An 18807-nucleotide genomic window follows, 5' to 3' on the forward strand; every position below is an offset into this window, starting at 1 on the left:
AGGGGGGGCAATTACTTTGTCACATAGGGCCATGAAGGTTCGGATAGCTTTTTCCCCTTAATAAATAAAATAATCTCTTAAAAACTGCATTTTGGGTTATCTTTGTGTATATTAACATTTGTTTGATATTAACATTTGTTTGATGATCTGAAACATTTAAGTGTGACAAATGTGCAAAAAAATAAGAAATCAGGAAGGAGGCAAATACTTTTTCACAGCACTGTAGTTTTCTTAAATAATTCCCTATTTCTTCCAGAATAAGTTAAAAAATATATATTGGTCACCACAACTTGTGATTAGATTTTCAAGATTAAAGAACCAATTGTATTTTTGTAAACTTATGTTCACAATTTTAATTGAGAAAATAAAGACAAATGACATGGACAAAACTATTGGCACCCGGAGATAGTACTTGGTTGCGCAGCCTTTCACCAAGATAACCGCAGAAGGGTGCCGATATATTTGGTCATAATTTTATGTGTCCATGGTTGGTAGAAATAGATTAGGCTCCTAGAAACTCATGTTAAATATGGCTGTGCAACACTGTCCATACAGTGTTGGGCTGTCATTTGAAAGTCACATAAAACCATGAAACATAGAGATAGACACTAGGGAAAATAATTAGGATGTTACCTTCACATGATTGTCCATCTAAGCTGAGCGTGAATCCATCGTTACACAAGCAGACAAAGTATCCCTCAAAGTTGGAGCACCTCCCGTTGGCACAAGTTGACGGGAACAGGCATTCGTCTACGTCTGGGCAGAGTCAAGAAAATGGGAGTCAAAGACTTTTACAATGTGCTTAATATCTCAAATGTCTAAACATGCTGACATGTTAGGAAGGATATTTGAAAAAGAAACTCCAGCACACTGGTATTTGTGATTAATGGATTGGGCCAACCTTCACCTGGGTTAAGGTAATGCACCTGGAACTGCATAATGTGTGTAAACAACCCTCATTATCTTGCATAGGATACAACCACACGGACACAGACCCATTGAAAGTTGGCATGACCTAGCTAAGAAGCTAAACAAGCACCACTACCTCCAATGAGACTTGAGGGTATCCCTGGCTGTGTGACCCTGGCATCTGCAGGCTGGGTTACTGCTGCTATAAATATGGTTGGGTAATACTGTCCATACAGGGTAGGGATTTCACTCATAGAATGTGTGTGTTGATTCTGCTGCAGGTCTCCCAGGCAGCTAACATGATGTCTTGGAGCTAGGATTAAACCTGATGTGAGGCCTAATGCACCTCAATGACAAGACAAAGTACCAGCAGACTGCCCTCAATCTGCTATACTGTACCCAGCGACCTAGTCTGCATTCCACATGTACAGAGCCTTGCAAAAGGATTCACCCCCTTAGCATTTTTCCTATTTTGTTGCATTACAACCTGTAATTTAAATACATTTTTATTTGGATTTCATGTAATGGACATAAACAAAATAGTCCAAATTGTTGAAGTGAAATGAAAAAAATAACAAATTAAAAACAGAATAGTGGTACGTGCATAGAGTATGTATTCACCCCCTTTACTATGAAACCCCTAAATAAGATCTGGTATAACCAATTACCTTCAGAAGTCACATAATTAATTAAATAAAGCCCACCTGTGTGCAATCTAAGTGTCACATGATCTGTCACATGATCTCAGTATATATACACCTGTTCTGAAAGGCCCCAGAGTCTCCAACACCACTAAGCAAGGGGCACCACCAAGCAAGCGGCACCATGAAGACCAAGGAGCTCTCCAAACAGGTCAGGGACAAAGTTGTGGAGAAGTACAGATCAGGGTTGGGTTATAAAAACAGAGCACCATTAAATCCATTATTAAAAAATTGAAAGAATATGGCACCACAACAAACCTGCCAAGAGAGGCCGCCTACCAAAACTCATGGACCAGGCAAGGAAGGCATTAATCAGAGAGGCAACAAAGAGACCAAAGATAACCCTGAAGGAGCTGCAAAGCTCCACAGCGGAGTTGGAGTATCTGTCCATAGGACCACTTTAAGTCGTACACTCCACAGAGCTGGGCTTTATGGAAGAGTGGCCAGAAAAAAAGCAATTGCTTAAAGAAAAAAATAAGCAAAGACATTTGGAGTTCGCCAAAAGGCATGGGGGAGACTCCCCAAACATATGGAAGAAGGTTCTCTGGTCAGATGAGACAAAAATTGAGCTTTTGGCCATCAAGGAAAACGCTATGTCTGGCTCAAACCCAACACCTCTCATCACCCTGAGAATACCATCCCCACAGTGAAGCATGGCGGTGGCAGCATCATGCTGTGGGGATGTTTTTCATCGGCAGGGACTGGGAAACTGGTCAGAATGATGGATGGCGCTAAATACAGGGAAATTCTTGAGGGGGACCTGTTTCAGTCTTCCAGAGAATTGAGACTGGGACGGAGGTTCACCTTCCAGCAGGACAATGACCCTAAGCATACTGCTAAAGCAACACTCGAGTGGTTTAAGGGGAAACATTTAAATGTCTTGGAATGGCCTAGTCAAAGCCCAGACCTCAATCCAATTGAGAATCTGTGGTATGACTTAAAGACTGCTGTACACCAGCAGAACCCATCCAACTTGAAGGAGCTGGAGCAGTTCTGCCTTGAAGAATGGGCAAAAATCCCAGTGGCTAGACGTGCCAAGCTTATAGAGACATATCCCAAGAGACTTGCAGCTGTAATTTCTGCAAAAGGTGGCTCTACAAAGTATTGACTTTGGGGGGGTGAATAGTTATGCACGCTCAAGTTATTTTTTTGTTGTTGCCTTATTTCTTGTTTGTTTCGCAATAAAACATATTTTGCATCTTCAAAGTGGTAGGCATGTTGTGTAAATCAAATGATACAAACCCCCCAAAAATCTATTTTAATTCCAGACTGTAAGGCAACAAAATAGGAAAAATGTCAAGGGGGGTGAATACTTTCGCAAGGCACTGTAGCTGGTGAGTTTTCAAAGGTGGGCAGTATATGACCAACAGCAGGTTAAAAAACATATTACTGTAAGCGGAGGATAGTATGAAACGCTAAAGATTAAATGAGGATAGTCTTAGAAATGCTAAATATTGATATAGTCTCACTAAATACATCGCCAAAAATACAGTCTGTCCCAATTCCCCTTGCTTGCAGTCTGTGTGAGGGCTTTGAGAAGACAGAAGCAGTGAACCAGCGCTGTGGCTCAGGGATTCAGGGGAAACTCTTGGACTTCGTAGTAAAGGCGGAGTGTAAGAGAGATGGAGTGGGGGACGAGCCAATGTCAATACCAGCCGCAGGACAAAGCACACACCTAACAGCAGAGCAGTGGGTGTTCTCTCTACGTTCGTACAGACACACACACCCCTACACCATATATACAAAAGTATGTGGACACCCCTTCAAATTAGTGGATTCGGCTATTTCAGCCACACCCATTGCTGACAGGTGTATAAAATCGAGCTCCATAGACAAACATTGGCAGTAGAATGGCCTTACTGAAGAGCTCAGTGATTTTCAACGTAGCACCGGAATAGGATGCCACCTTTCCAACAAGTCAGTTCATCACATTTCTGCCCTGCAAGAGCTGCCCCGGTCAACTGTAAGTGCTGTTATTGTGAAGTGGAAGGCCACACAAGCTCACAGAATGAGACCGCCGAGTGCTGAAGCGTGTTGCGAGTAAAAATCATTTGTCCTCGGTTGTAACACTCCCTACCGAGTTCCAAACTGCCTCTGGAAGCAACGTCAGCAAAATAACTGTTCGAAGGGAGCTTCATGAAATGGGTTTCCATGGCTGAGCAGCCGCACACAAGCCTAAGATCACCATGCGCAATGCCAAGCGTCGGCTGGAGTGGTGTAAAGCTTGCCGCCATTGGACTCTGGAGCATTGGAAACGCGTTCTCTGGAGTGATGAATCACGCTTCACCATCTGGCAGTCCGATGGACAAATATGGGTTTGGCGGATGCCAGGAAAATGCTACCTGCCCCAATTTATAGCGCCACGGGCAAAGTTTGGTGGAGGAGGAATAATGGTCTGGGCCTGTTTTTCATGGTTCGGCAAGGCCTAATCGCCCAACATCTGTGCCCGTCCTCACTAACGCTCTTGTGGATGAATGGAAGCAAGTCCCCGCAGCAATGTTCTAACATCTAGTGGAAAGCCTTCCCAGAAGAGTGGAAGCTGTTATAGCAGCAAAGGTGGACCAACTCCATATTAACGCCCATGATTTTGGAATGAGATCTTCGACAAGCTGGTGTCCACATACTTCGGTGATGTAGTGTATGTTTAAACTGTACATGCGTGCACACACACACTCACGCACAAGACACAGAACGATGGATTGTCAAACAAGTCTTTTTTTTTTTTACTCCAAATTGGTGGAAGGAATTTGAATGCAGAGCCAAGCCGCTCCAGTAATTTCGATGCTCCTGATTATTTGTGAGGGAGGGAGAATGTTCAGTCACATACCGACACACTGTCCTCCCTGGCCCTGGAAGCCCTTTGGACACAGATCACACTCATACGAGCCTGGGAAGTTGATGCACAGGCCGGACGGACACACACCCAAGTCCAGACACTCATTTATATCTATGAGAGAGAGAGAGAGAGAGAGTGAGAGAGAGAAAGAGAGAGAGACAGAGAGAGACAGAGGTGTGGGGAAATTAGTTTTATAAAAGAGGCAAGGAGAGAATCAACACCAAAAAAGGCCATTGGTTTCAGTGGGATGAGTGCTTGATGTATGAGTAAGCCATATGCATACCATGTTATTGATAGGTCAAAAACAGCCATGCCCTTGTCTTACCATGAAACCCCCTCTAATTCTCCCGCCCCTAAAGCTCTCAAAATAGAACCCAAATATGGGAAGGGTGCGTCCTGTACCTTCACACTGGCCTGTCGGGCTCATCCTGTAGCCGCTGTCACAGTGCAAACAGGTGTAGAAACCCACGGTGTTGACACAAAAATCATCCTCAGGACACGTGTGGGTGTTCAGACACTCGTTTAAATCTGAGAAAGGGATGTAGAGAGGGAGGGAGAGACGAGGAGAGAGAGACGGAGATGGGAGAGATTTGAAGATAGCAGAGCGGTCACTTGGCTCCAACAAAGACAGTACATTCAAGAATCTTTGAAGAATAACCATTCCTTTTTTGGTACTCACCCGAACCCATTAAGCATAATCCCCAAAACCCTGGCGAAATGTGATGGAGTACCAATAATTCTAGTCCTGTGTCGCTAATGTTGTACAACCATGTCAGACACTACTCCGTCCAATGTCAACAATGGCAGCGTAAGTTCAGGCTAAAAGTGATGGAATCTCTTGATCTGTCCATCGATCTGTGCCAAAGCTTCATTTACGCCAGTCTGAGTGTGATCTCCATCTATCTAAACTATTTGGACAGTCTGGCATTACAGAGGGCTTGGAGTTTGGCTCATGACACCCTTTCCTTGACTTTAACTGAATAACATGGACATTGCTGATTCATGCCAGGCCTATCCCTGCTTCATGCCCTCCTTGCCCCCTAAGATGGACCACTGCCAGGCTAAAGTGACTGGAACTTCCTCTGAGGGCCCTGGGCGGGACTTCCTGTGGGACAAAGGAGGAAGGAAACTGGGACCCCTAATTTGCCTCTTAAACGGTGTGATACCAACAAAAATAACCTCCTCAGCTGGGTATCCAGGATACCACTCCCCTCCTTAGAAACCAAACTTCCCCCACCCTGATGCAGAGAGTGGGAGTCCATGAGTCAACAAAACAAGTCACAGACTGCACACAGACTGCACACTTTCTTTTTGTTTTAACGTGACATGTAGTGTTTCTTCTGGGTAAGTCAGTGTTCTCAATGTCTTTTTAGTTTAGTTTTCACTGAACGTTCCATCTGCCTATAAAATATTTAGGGCTGTCGTCCTCAAGTTGCCTGTTTTGGTGCTCATATCCACATATAAATCCCTTGCAAACAGTAATAAATTATACTCTCATATTTCATTTTCAGATGTTAGTCTGTTACAGTACAGTTATGGGGAAATAATCACCAGCTTTTTGCCTCTGCAAACCTAATTTTGTGTCATTTTGTGGAATTGAAAACGTGTGTAGAAACACCAGAAACCACCTAATAACAGTGTTCCCAGTATTTATATCCCAGGATAGGGAGGATGAGGAGGAGGACGTCGCTAATGGGCCACACTGTGGTCACCATCTAAAACTTTGCCCCTATCTCCAGGGAGGGGGGCTAAGCCAACAGGGAACTATACTGAAGACGACTGGGGAAATGAAAACACCCAGACGGCTATCCAAATGCCTGCTACTGCGGTGCACAGCAGGTATTGAATCTCCTAGGCTTCTGCTATTGTTTTTGGTGTGTCTCTGTATTTCAGGGAGCGTGGTGGTATGCGTGTGAAATGGCTTTACCAATGCAACTGGTTCCCTCCTCATCTGTCATGAAGCCTGCTTGGCACACACACAGGAAGCTGCCGGGAGTGTTCTTGCAGCGGCCGTTGGAGCACAGTGATGCAGAATCCAGGCATTCATCAACATCTGTCCATAGGTACAGCATGGCAGGAGACATGGGATGGAACATGAGTCAACTTGCTTAGAGACATACAGACATGACACGTAAGTGGATTCAAGTAGTATGAGATGCAGAGGATATAGAGTCTTTATTTCAAACCATCACTGTAGCAAAGAGGCCGCTAAAGGATTCTGCTACCGTGTCTAAATGTATACATAACCATTCCTTCATCAAGAGAGGCCTCCAAAAGGCTAGTAAAATCATTCCTATTTACTGATGCAATTAAATGGATCTGGGCGCAATGTGAAGAGTGAAATCCAATCAGACCAAATGAGAAGAGGACTATTCCCATTGGTCGGATAAATGGATGTGACCTTTGACTTCTCGTTTCTCACCTACACAGGTGGTGTGTGTCTCGTCCATCTGGTAGCCCTGGTTACAGATGCAGGTATAACCCTCGGCAGAGTTGTAGCACAACCCCTGGCCACAGATGTGAGGGTTCACCTTGCACTCATCCACCTCTGGCCGAGAGAGAGAAAGAGAGCGAGAGAAAGAGAGGAGGGAGAGAGAGAAGGAAACCTCATGCTACTCCTCAAATATTAAATACAAAAATACAGTTTCTATATGCGCGGCATAAACAAATCTATTCCATTCCTGCAAATGTCCTTTCCTCTCCCTAGCTAATAGTCTCATCAGCATCCCACTCATGGCTGCAAATGTGTTTTTGTATGACAAATCTGCTCAGTATGTGCATCAATCCGTCTACTCAGTCTTGACAGTGGGAAATTGCCTTACATACCACAGAGGGAAAGTAGGGAATAGAGTAAATCATAGTGTCTAATACCCATCAAAAGGCATCGATATGCAGACATATTACAGACATGGGTCACTGGGCCTAAAGTTTCAGAGACCTAAGGACTCCATATATGCCGAAACTGTCCAATCACAGTGACTGAAAGGTTGGGCCATTTCAGATCTTGAAGAGAAGTACAGAACATGAAAGGGGGATTAAATGAGTGGTGATAGATTGCCCTGTGACAATCTATCAAAATACATTATTAATACTTTACCTAAGAATTAGTGTTACTGAGGTTGTCAGAAGGCTTGATGACTGGGCTTCTTCATTGCTCAGCCAGTATGGTGGAATTAAATGAATTGAAGTATTACTGTACACATTTCAATAGGTGAGGTTCCTTTGCTCAAATATGCTACAGTGGCATCTCCTCAGGAATACGGTTCAATTACTGTTAAATTGCTGTGTTTTATACGGGATTTAGGGAGGACATCGGTCAAATAGAGGAGGATGGGCTCCTGCTTACTCTCAAGCTTTCTTCCCACCTAAGGAGATTTTCCTCAACTGTTTGGTCGAGCGTTACTGTTGAGCACTTTGTGACAAACGTATTTGTAAAAAGCACTATAATTTGATTGACTCATTGATTGCTTGGTTGAGGTACAGAATGCTTAGCGAGTGTAATTATTAGTACATCTTAAAGAGCATCTGCGCCATGGTACAATAAAACTATAGTTGTTTTTTTTTATAGAGGATTTACTTTAAAAAGAAACATCAGGTTCAGAATGATTCGCAAGCATTGAGGCACGGAGACCAGAGACTAATCACAGTAAGGATGATTAAGAAAAGAAGGGGGCAATTATGCCGCCCAGTTTACTGAGTGTCTGTCATCGGGAGGCCTCATAACATTTCTGTGGCCTCTTAATATGGTGTCACCTTTCCGGGACACCAGGACGTAAAGCGCTGAGGTGAGAGAGGTCTGGGGGTTTGGATATCCGCCTAGCAAAAATAAACCAAAATATCCCTGCGGTCCCCTGATTGGTCCAAGAGGTTTATGTGGGCCTGGCACCAGATAGTTCCACTCCCTTCCCTCCACACTAGTCTCCGTGCCGACACTCTCTCTCCTCTAGTGCTCTGAAAATTCCCATCTTCCTCACCCAGGGTATCAAAATAAAAACAGGTGGGTTTCACACAAGTGGTTGCCTAGCGATGGCACCAATCACTGGCATTCCCCTATGAAGAAACACGGCAACAAAATCTAAAATTGGAATCTCTTAAATAAAACAATACAGGACCCAAATATACTTCTGTGAGGGTCATGTGAGAAATAAAAGTTTCTCAGCATTTTCATTGGAGTGATTTGAAGCCATAATGATGTTGTTAGACTATTCACATCTTGAAAGTGGAGAGACTTCATGTTGCTGTGGCCCCTCAACAGCAACACATGACTCCTAAATATAGAAGAGCGCAGAATATTCTCACAACGGGGGAGAACCCCAAGGACAAAGAAAGGAGGTCAGGGAGAGTTAGAAAGTGCCATGTTCCCAGTCTGTGCAAATTCCTCTTATCGGCCTATTTTTTGCCCCCGACCTGTGAGGAATTCAGATGCGGGGTTAAACACAAATAAAGGGTCAGTTAATGGGCGAGTGAGGGAGATAACACTAGGTGTATTTATGAACTAAGCTTGTGTTCCCTTCATCCCTCTATTCATTCATGATTTATACACAATCAGCTTGGGACAGCTCCGATACAGAATGTAGCAGGGATAGTAGGTATCAACCCATCAGCTGCACATTGACCTAACACTAAACTATGTCCAAATGTCACGGCGTTACTGTAGTCAGTGTGAGCACTTACCTGCTGACTGAGAAGGGGCGATGTCCTGGCCAGCGTTGGTGGGGAGGATCAGGGCCGGAGCAGGGGGGGACGTTTCCTCCACCACCTCTGAGAGACCAGGACAGATAGAGCCAGGGGAGAGAACAGTGCAGTCAGACTTTCTGGGATCTTTAAAATGAGTGCTTCAATGGGTAAAAGTGTAATACAGAGTATACAGGGTAAAAGTGTAATACAGAGTATACAGGGTAAAAGTGTAATACAGAGTATACAGGGTAAAAGTGTAATACAGAGTATACAGGGTAAAAGTGTAATACAGAGTGCTGTAGAAATCCCAGCGGACAGAGTTAAATCACTCTTCACCATCAAGTGCTGAGCTGACAGCTGTTTAAAGATTTTTCCAGCTTGGATACGTATTGAATGGAACAAAAAAATAACTATTTTTACAACAATTGAAACGTTGCGTTTCAATTAAGATAACCCTAGACTTGAGTCTGGAGAAGACCCATCACAAACGGCAGGTGCCCTTTCCCTTATGACGATTAGTCCTGTTACAGGGGAAAGAACACAAGGTATTTTTCAAACCAACACATTTTCATTTTTATTCTGTCAGGTAAAATTGACCGTAAAGCACCAGTGGAGACCTACTTACATAGAGTTCGGTACAGTGCCAAAACAACCATCATAATTAAATAACTTGCAGACTTTCCCCTGTGAGAGTGAGCCCAGCCCTGTGAGACTGAAATAGCAGCAGAGAGAGTAGAGGGGAAGGAAATGGATGAGACACCTTTGTAGGCCGGCTCCATCCTCATGGTAGAGACACCGGGAGAGAGCTGTGGCTGGCCGGCCTCGGCCTCAACTATTGGACTACTACTAGTAGCCTCCAGAATAACCAGCTCCTTGAAGGACAGAACACAAGACAAACACAATATGGACCTCAGGGTCAGCGGACTGATCCGTATAGACATGAGGTTTCAGTGAGCAAGTACCGTTCATGCACCGTTGTCATGCGTGCGCTCGTCATATTGGCTGCTCAGCAGTAAACTAAATCGGAGATCCGCTTGCGTGACAGCCGAAGGAAGGAAAGAGCTTGAAGGGCTTGTAGAGCAAGATGGTGGGAAGCGAAACATGGGTTTTCATTGAGTAGATAGGGTCTATAGTTATCAGTTGTATGGACTCCAACTTGACTTCAGCTTTTTTTTTTTACCTTTGGAGTTTCTCTAGGAGAATGGATTGTGCAATAGTGTTTACTTACTCTGCCTTTATCAAAGTGCTTTAAAGAGTTTCAAGCTGCTGAGTCTACTGTTCCTCTGAAAGAACCAATATATTGTAAAAGAGAGCTTCTATATTTACATAATTTATGTCATAATACAATACTAAATCCATTACAGAAAGGTTTCAGAACTGTTCCGTTTTGGAGACTCTTAGACTGCGTTTACATAGGCGGCCCGATTCTGATCCTTTGCCCAATTATTAGCAAAAGAGCTGATCTGATTGGTCAAAAGACTAATTCGTGGAAAAAGATCAGAATTGGGCTGCCTGTGTAAACGCATCCATACAGTATGAGGCTGGACAAAAGCGCAAAGAGCAAAGTCTTAGCAGCTGTGATTGGCATTGACAGATGTTCCACTGTGAAGTGCTCTTAAGCTGAAAGCGTGGAGCAGTGATTGGCTCAAAGTCATGCAGTGGTGAGATGCTGACTTCATGCAGAGGTGACGCTGCAGGCTGCTTCTGCAGGTCGCTGCCATAGAGGCTAAAGGGTGAATCCTTCTTGTCGCATGCAAGAAAGCTATTTTCTTTTCATTTTTACTTTTTTTTGCAGAAGAAACCCAACCTACCTGCTCAGGTGCATCTGTGGCTACTGGTCATAAAACAAAATATATGAAAAAAATATGAAGAAAAAAAAACAAGAGTGAGATCAAGAAAGAGTGGGACCGTTTGGAAGCACAAGGCTGGATATACCTGCCCTTGATCATCAAGTTGTCAGAGACAAGTACATCATATACTTCATTATATTTCTCCATTAAATATCTTCAGGCTTTTGAATAAATTAATAAACCTTACTGGCTGGGGTCAGAGAACCAATCATTTGCAATTCATTAGACTGTCACCTTCACAGGCTCTGGGGGTACGTTTAGCTGTTCATGGCCATGTCGAAGCATGATCTTTTTCATAGCAACGGACAAATGTTAATCAGTTACAAGGTCGTTCCACTAACACCTTATTTTAAACGCTGGCCAAATGCCATGTCATAACTCAACCCTCAGGCGTTTTTACGGTATTTAGATCTTGAGGTCATAAAAACAAACAGGATTGTTATTAATGTAGTACAACATTGGGCATAAAAAAAAAATCACTTCCACCAGGATTTTTAGCTCAGTGGTGCCAACTTTAGCCCCTTGTCGCATGCAAACACTAATCTACACAGGTTTGGGCAGTGGCTTTCCCTCTTATTGTTTGTCTGAGTCTGTCCTCTGCATTGGAATCCTCTGTACTCGGAGCTCAAGAGAAGCTTAGCGGTAATTTGGACAAGTCTGTGCACTCTAATGCTGCCAAGTTTCTCTTTCCCTCGCCAGCTCCCAAGCATGTCCTGAGCAATAAGAAAGAGGAGCTCCATCTCTCCTCTCGCTCAGAATCCAGAAGTTTGAGAGGCGACGGCAAGCCAAAGCATGTGAATCCTCATCATCCTGTCCAGGGTGGAACTGAATCGATGTCTGGTTGAGAGATATTTTTAAAGACCCCCCACACACTCACACAAATACAACTCTCTGTTTAGTTTCACTTACAGTACCAGTCAAAAGTTTGGACACACCTAGTCATTCAAGGGTTTTTATTTTTACTATATTGTAGAATAATAGTGACAACATCAAAACGATGAAATAACACATTTGGAATCATGTAGTAACCAAAAAAGTGTTAAACAAATCCAAATATAGTTTATATTTGAGATTCTTCAAAGTAGCCACCCTTTACCTTGATGACAGCTTTGCACACTCTTGGCATTCTCTCAACCTGCTTCAGGAGGAATGCTTTTCAAACCATCTTGAAATAGTTCCCACATATGCTGAGTACTGGTTGGCTGGTTTTCCTTCACACTGAGGGACTCATTCCAAACCATCTCAATTGGGTTGTGGAGGCCAGGTCATCTGATGCAGCACGCCTAGTGGTTAGAGCGCTGGGCCAGTAACCGAAAGGTTGCTGGATCAAATCCCAGAGCTGACAAGGTAAAAATCAGTCATTCTGCCCCTGAGCAAGGAAGTTAACCCACTGTTCCCCGGGTGCCAAAGACATGGATGTCGATTATGGATGTCTGATTCAGAGGGGTTGGGTTAAATGCGGAAGACACATTTCAGTTGTACATCTGACTAGGTATCCCCTTTCCCTTTCTTGGTCAAATAGCCCTTAAACAGCCTGCATGAATGTTTTGGGTCATTGTCCTGTTGAAAAACAAAAGATAGTCCCACTAAGCGCAAACCAGATGGGATGGCGTATCGCTGCAGAATGCTGTGGTAGCCATGCTGGTTAAGTGTGCCTTCAATTCTAAATACATCACAGACAGTGTCACCAGCAAAGCACCCCCACACCTCCTCCTCCATGCTTCATGGTGGGAACCACACAAGCGGCGATCATCCGTTCACCTACTCTGCATCTCACAAAGTCACGGCGGTTGGAACCAAAAATCGCAAATTCAGGCTTATCAGACCAAAGGACAGATTTCCACCGTTCTAATGTCCATTGCTCGTGTTCCTTGGCCCAAGCAAGTATCTTCTTATTTTTGGTGTCCTTTAGTATTGGTTTCTTTGTAGCAATTAGACTATGAAGGCCTGATACACGCAGTCTCCTCTGAACAGTTGATGTTGAGATGTCTCTGTTACTTGAACTCTTTGAAGCATTTATTTGGGCTGCAATTTCTAAAGCTGGTAACTCTAACAAACTTATCCTCTGCAGCAGAGGTAGCTCTGGGTCCCTTTCCTGTGGCGGTCCTCATGAGATCCAGTTTCATCATAGCGCTTGATGGATTTTGCGACTGCACTTGAAGAAACTTCCAAAGTTCTTGACATTTTCCGGATTGACTGACCTTCATGTCTTAAAGTAACGATGGACTGTCATTTCGCTTTGCTTATTTGAGCTGTTCTTGCCATAATATGGACTTGGTCTTTTACCAAATAGGGCTATTTTCTGTATACCACCCTTACCTTATCACAACACAACTGATTGGCTCAAACATATTAAGAAGGACAGAAATTCCACAAATTAACTTTTAACAAGGCACACCTGTTAATTTAAATGCATTCCAGGTGACTACCTCATGAAGCTGGTTGAGAGAATGCCAAGAGTGTGCAATACTGTCATCAAGGCAAAGGGTGGCTACTTTAACACTTCTTTGGTTACTACATGATTCCATATGTGTTATTTCATAGTTTTGATGTCTTCACTAGTATTCTACAATGTAGAATATAGTAAAAAGAAAGAAAAACCCTGGAATGTGTAGGTGTGTCCAAACTTTTGACTGGTACTGTTGGACGGGTGGATTACTCTTTATTTGGACGAAAAAGTTTTGCGCTGGCACTGTAGGTACACAACATTGCACATATCAAAACAGCCCAGCATAGTGAAAAGACAAGAGCATGGCCCCTATTTATGAGTCACACTCAGTCCCACCCAGCTCAGCCCAATCTTGTCTCTGTCTTTCCATAGTACATTAGTAAAGATGGCTTCTCCTCTACTGTTGCTTGCTGTATGGTGTTGACTTGCCTGGTACAGAGGGAAGCTGTCTCTCAGCGACGCTCAAGGCCTCCACTGGTTTCTCATGTGTCGGCAGGGGCAGAGGCGGGGCCACACGCTCTTGGTGGGTGATCATTGGCTTGTTGATGGTCTCAGGTTGGCTGGGTAGTTTATTGGGTGGTTTGGGCTTGTAAGATCCCGTGACAGTGTAGCCCATCCCACCAGGGCATATCTCCTTGAATTTAGCTAAAAAGTTGAAAGGAAAAATACAGTAAGTACATCCATACTTTATGCAAGACAAAAAAATAAATAATAATAATAATTTAAAAAAAATTGGGTTCAAAAGAACTGGCCATATTAAATATATTTATTTCACATAAATTATAGCTATGTGACTAATTTGGCTGATCTTTTATTTTATGTAACTCCAATGTAACGTTCAATAGGTTACATGCTGTTTGGTTTTTATTGTTGTAGCAGATTTGTGTATATCAGTCTCTGGGTCATTCCACCAATTGGGTGCCTTTTGAGAAGTATACCTTGGTGAAAAAAAACATTGAATTTCACCTAATTTTAACATTCTGTCTTAAAGAGCACATGTTCAACTTAATAAAAAAACATGTGTTTCCATCTCGAGGTTAAATTAAAAAAACAACTATATTAAGTGTCTATTAAGTGCCAAATAAAGTAAAAGGGTGACTGTAACAAGGTAGAGGATCTTAAATCAGCCATAAATCCCCTTGTGACAGGAGGAATGGAAGCTTGTTGTGTGCAACAGGGAGGTTCAATTGAATGCAAGCTTCACGAAAAAAAATGTAATTGTCAAAAAATGTCTAGCCTGTCCATCTAAGGGTAACAGTGTTGGCGTGTTATGCTCAACCCACTCAGTTTTCCACCACAAAACACCAGAAAATGGCGAAAAAGAGTAGAACCAGTTCACCTGCTTTTACGATTTTATTAGATGTAGATTTTTTTTAAAGAATAGTTTCACCATATTAAAATGAGAGTTCAGTTCATGCAACAGGGTTGACCTTAAAATTAGGGAGAGTTTTTGGTTTTACATAAAAATGAATCACTAATCACATTAAATAAATAATAATCTTCAGAAATGACTTTGTCATGATGATTAAAACTTGGAGAAATGTTGGGGTTAAGATCTTCCTATAAGTCTAAGACGGTGCACAGAGGGACATTTGGTCTATATTAAAAAGGGAACTACATTTAATTTAATATCCTTTTAAAATATCCTTCGTAATGTGTCCTCTCTGCAGGACTTGTGTTCCCATTAGAAACCAAGGACACAGTGGATCATGTCACTGAGGATAAAGACTGAGAGTCACACACTTGTCTCATTCTTGAATGTCTTTGTGCAACTAGAATTTTGTAAGGACTTAACTGGATTTGTTGGGGAAGGCTTTCATTTATGTCCATTTTCATTTATGTCCCAATGAATGAAAACAAAGTACCAACCATTGTTAAACAGTGGAGCATACACCAATCCAGTTTCATATAAGAATAGCACATGCTATCTATGCAGTTTCCCATTTTAACCAACAAGCATTTGCAAGAAGTTAGAATCTACCAAAATAAACTGTCTCCATCTCTATCTCAATTGAAAGAACCATGTCAGCCAATTGCAATTAAACCACGACATTGATAGTGAAAAAAAAAAAATCTGAATAATCAGTTACTAATCCAGCTACAAGCGCCTCTGCGAACATTCCAACAAACAAAGAAAAAAGAACATTAAAGAGACCTTAGAAAATGCTGCCCTTTATACCAAGGTAAATCCTAACTGCTCAAGTTAATTTCCAGATAAAGGAGCACGTCTCTTATTTACTCTTATAACAGCTCTTCACCTTACCCACAGAAACGTTCTCACATTGGGAAAAATGGGCCCGGTTCCAAGCAATCATCCCCTAACTCTATTACACCCCCCATAACAACTTACTGTACTACACTGGGAACTTTGAAGATCTGGCAACCAAATAATCTGGCAACCCAGATGATTTTAACGGGTGTTGTTAATTAGGCCAAACGAGGCCATCCAGTAATGTCTCCCGGAGCCTAGACAGACAATACAGGCACAGAGACAGAAAAGGCTTGCACTTGTTCCCAGACTAACCTCCCAGGTCTAATGGAATGTTTGGCTCAATGTCATCAATTCATTAAGGCAGACCTTTTCGAGTGGAAGTGTGAGGACTCAGCAAACAGTTTCTATCTATTTAGTGTGCCTGTGCTGCACATGATCTGCAGGTGTCAGCTACTGTGTCACCCCAGCCAACACTGACCATGATACCCGTACAGACGGCAATGGCGGATGGGGAGACATGGTGGAATAAGGGGAGACGGGAGGAGAGTGCTGGTGCAGGAGATATAACTGCATCTAAAACCGTCTACTTGGCAAAGCAGTGAAACACATGCACAGAGAGAGAGAAACATTGAGTGTGGGTGGGGGATGGATGCCACTGGTCCCACATTTCAATCTCTCAATGTGAGAGTGGTGGAATGGATGGATGGATGGATGGGTGGAGGTGTCTGGGACTCAGAGTTGCTGGCGTTGGGGGCCTTACCTGTTCCTGGCAGGGGGCACTTGTCGCAGCGCGGGCCCCAGGCCTTGCCCACACTGCAGCAGCACAGCTGTTTGCTCAGCTGAGCAGACACCGGGTGCAAACACTGCTTCCCCGAACTGACCAATCGGAAACAAGCCCCTTTCTCCTCGTGGACGGCAGAGGTGTCGGCTGAAGAGGTGCAGTGGGAGAGTGGCAAGGGGAGGCGCGCCACAGTGGGGGGAGACACAGACATGGGGAGAGAAAAGAGAGAAAGAGAAAATAAAGAAGTCCCCCTTCACCGGAATCCCCCTGCCCAACACAGAGTACAGTACTCACACATTTATAACAACAACATCAAAAATACCAAGAAAATGTTGAAACGTCTCAGTGGTAGTTAGCTGTGTCGCCTGCTACCGCCGATATATTTCATATCTTCATCACAGGATTTTTGAGCTATGAAGAAAGTGTCCACTAGACTAACCTAAAAGCTCAAACGCAAAACACCCACAAGCACAGCACACACACAACAACAAAAGCTCTCTGGGTGTACAAACATCGAGCTCTTCATGCCAATGCTTCATGCACTAATGAACAAAGTCAAATGCTGACCCAAATAACAGCATGCAGTAGGGCTGGTTGAGTGTTTCTGAATGGTGCAGCTTAAATCCTGAAGTGTAGTAGTGGAAACTGTGATATGGCAAGGCACCAACGGAACAAAGACTCTCTAAGGATTTGACTTCCAAGTAAAGCTGGAACCATATGACGTGCTTCCAGTATTTCTTCATTTTTCAATGGGTGAGCTCTCCTATCAACGTTAAATCAGTGCTCATACAAACTGACCACGATGTCATTTTTTTCCCCCTCTCCCAACAGTCTCCAAATCCCAAAATGTAATAATATTGAACTTCTGAGGCCAAAAGGAGGGCTTAATGGGTTAATGCACATCAACATCAAATTAGAAGTACTGGAGTGTACAAGACATAATTCAAAGAACAGTGAAATGTAATAGATTTTTCTTTGCCAATCCTGTACAAAAGGTCACAAAGACTTGTTCTAAAGTTTCAATTCTTCTAACATTTTCCCCTTTAGGCAGTTTGTGTGGTGCATTGATATTCGTCAAAACAGACTGAAAAAGCGATCAGGTTTTCACTCATTATTGACAGAGAGGGTGTGCGAGCGCATGTTTGTGTGTGTGTGTACTGTTGGAAAGGGGGGCTCAAACGGCTGAACCGCTGTCCCTCCAAATCCTGAACAGAAATCGTGACGGCGCCTCCGAGTCTCACACAGCTCGGACACACGGGAGAAATTGTGTATGACAGGCAGCAATCACTTTCGCTCTAGAGTCACCACTCACTTCCCAAATTCCATCCTCCCGCCTCCTCCCTCCTCCTCACCACCCACATTGAAGTCGCTCTAAGGCCTCGCCAAAGCCACCAATTAATACCAGTGACCAGAGGTTTCTCAAAGTAAACTAGAGCAGCACGACCCATGAATAGGCCAGTGAATGCCCCAATGATGGGATCTCTCCCTTTGTCGGATGTGAGAGGCAGCACAGCAGAGGGGAGTGGGAAGGGGAGATGGAGGGGAGATGGAGGGATGGAGAGAGATGAGGGTGCTGGAGTTCTGCTAGATTGCCCTGGGAAGCCCTCCCTTCATTTCTAGACAGTTGCTGCATTTGTCTCCCATCATGTGACCTATTTAGAGCATAGCCCTTTACACTTGTACCCGTAAACGGGTTGAAAATGTCAGATTTGGGCCTCCCGAGTGGTGCAGCGGTCTAAGGCACTGCAAAACAAAGCAACGATAAGTGTGCTCGCTCTAGTTCCTCAACGGCACAACTAGGAGAGCTACAAAAAAACGAGTTGTAGTTGAAGACTCTTCTTCAACCATAACATAAAACATATACATGAAAGGGCATTGAAATGACTTAGGAACTGTGCGTCCACTTGGAGACCCCAGTTAGTCCTCTCACTCAAACCCTTTTTTTTGTCTTACGTTGCATCTACCCACATTTTCCAGAAATCTTCTTATCATGTCACTGAATGTATCCAGAGTATTTTCAGATTTTGTTATCAACAAATCCGGCAAAAAGTACAGTAAATGTAAAATGCACAGAAAATCAACAGTGTAATGTTTGGATTCTGTCAGGTGAACTGTTGTGTCCACACCTTTGGTCTAATCATTTTCCCATAATCTCCAAACGTTAGCCTTTCAATTGCTGCGATGCTTATGCATTTCATATTTCTTTTGTAAGAAACATTTCAATTTAGCCCTATCCATACAGGCCAATTCCCAGGATTGTGACGGGTTAATCTCGCGTGGTATTTGCATTTCAAGCAGTCATTGCTGATCTTTTGGTCAAGAATTTTGTCTTGCACCAGTGGAATGTTTGATGACGTGTCAGAATCCAAAAAGAAAATTGAGTCACAGTTAT

The 18807-nt window shown here is 43.3% G+C and overlaps 1 protein-coding gene across 7 annotated transcripts in view; it reads right to left on the reverse strand.

Annotated features, from left to right (window-relative positions):
* The window catches only part of LOC115193820 (latent-transforming growth factor beta-binding protein 1), a 124584-nt gene that overhangs the window by 36315 nt on the left and 69462 nt on the right, over nt 1-18807 (reverse strand). For 3 of the 7 annotated variants that reach the window (XM_029752874.1, XM_029752873.1, XM_029752867.1), the window contains exons 11-20: nt 16395-16562; nt 13852-14067; nt 10935-10957; nt 9884-9995; nt 9121-9207; nt 6869-6994; nt 6374-6499; nt 4849-4974; nt 4438-4557; nt 634-756 (exon numbers count right to left, since the gene is read on the reverse strand). In XM_029752874.1, coding sequence (XP_029608734.1) covers nt 634-756; nt 4438-4557; nt 4849-4974; nt 6374-6499; nt 6869-6994; nt 9121-9207; nt 9884-9995; nt 10935-10957; nt 13852-14067; nt 16395-16562 — 1227 coding nt within the window. The remainder of the gene's footprint in view (nt 1-633; nt 757-4437; nt 4558-4848; nt 4975-6373; nt 6500-6868; nt 6995-9120; nt 9208-9883; nt 9996-10934; nt 10958-13851; nt 14068-16394; nt 16563-18807) is intronic. The other 4 variants (XM_029752868.1, XM_029752869.1, XM_029752872.1 and 1 more) reach the window with 4 other exon arrangements.

Source organism: Salmo trutta, chromosome 5, assembly GCF_901001165.1.
Source record: "Salmo trutta chromosome 5, fSalTru1.1, whole genome shotgun sequence".
In the NCBI taxonomy this organism is placed as follows: Eukaryota; Metazoa; Chordata; class Actinopteri; order Salmoniformes; family Salmonidae; genus Salmo; species Salmo trutta.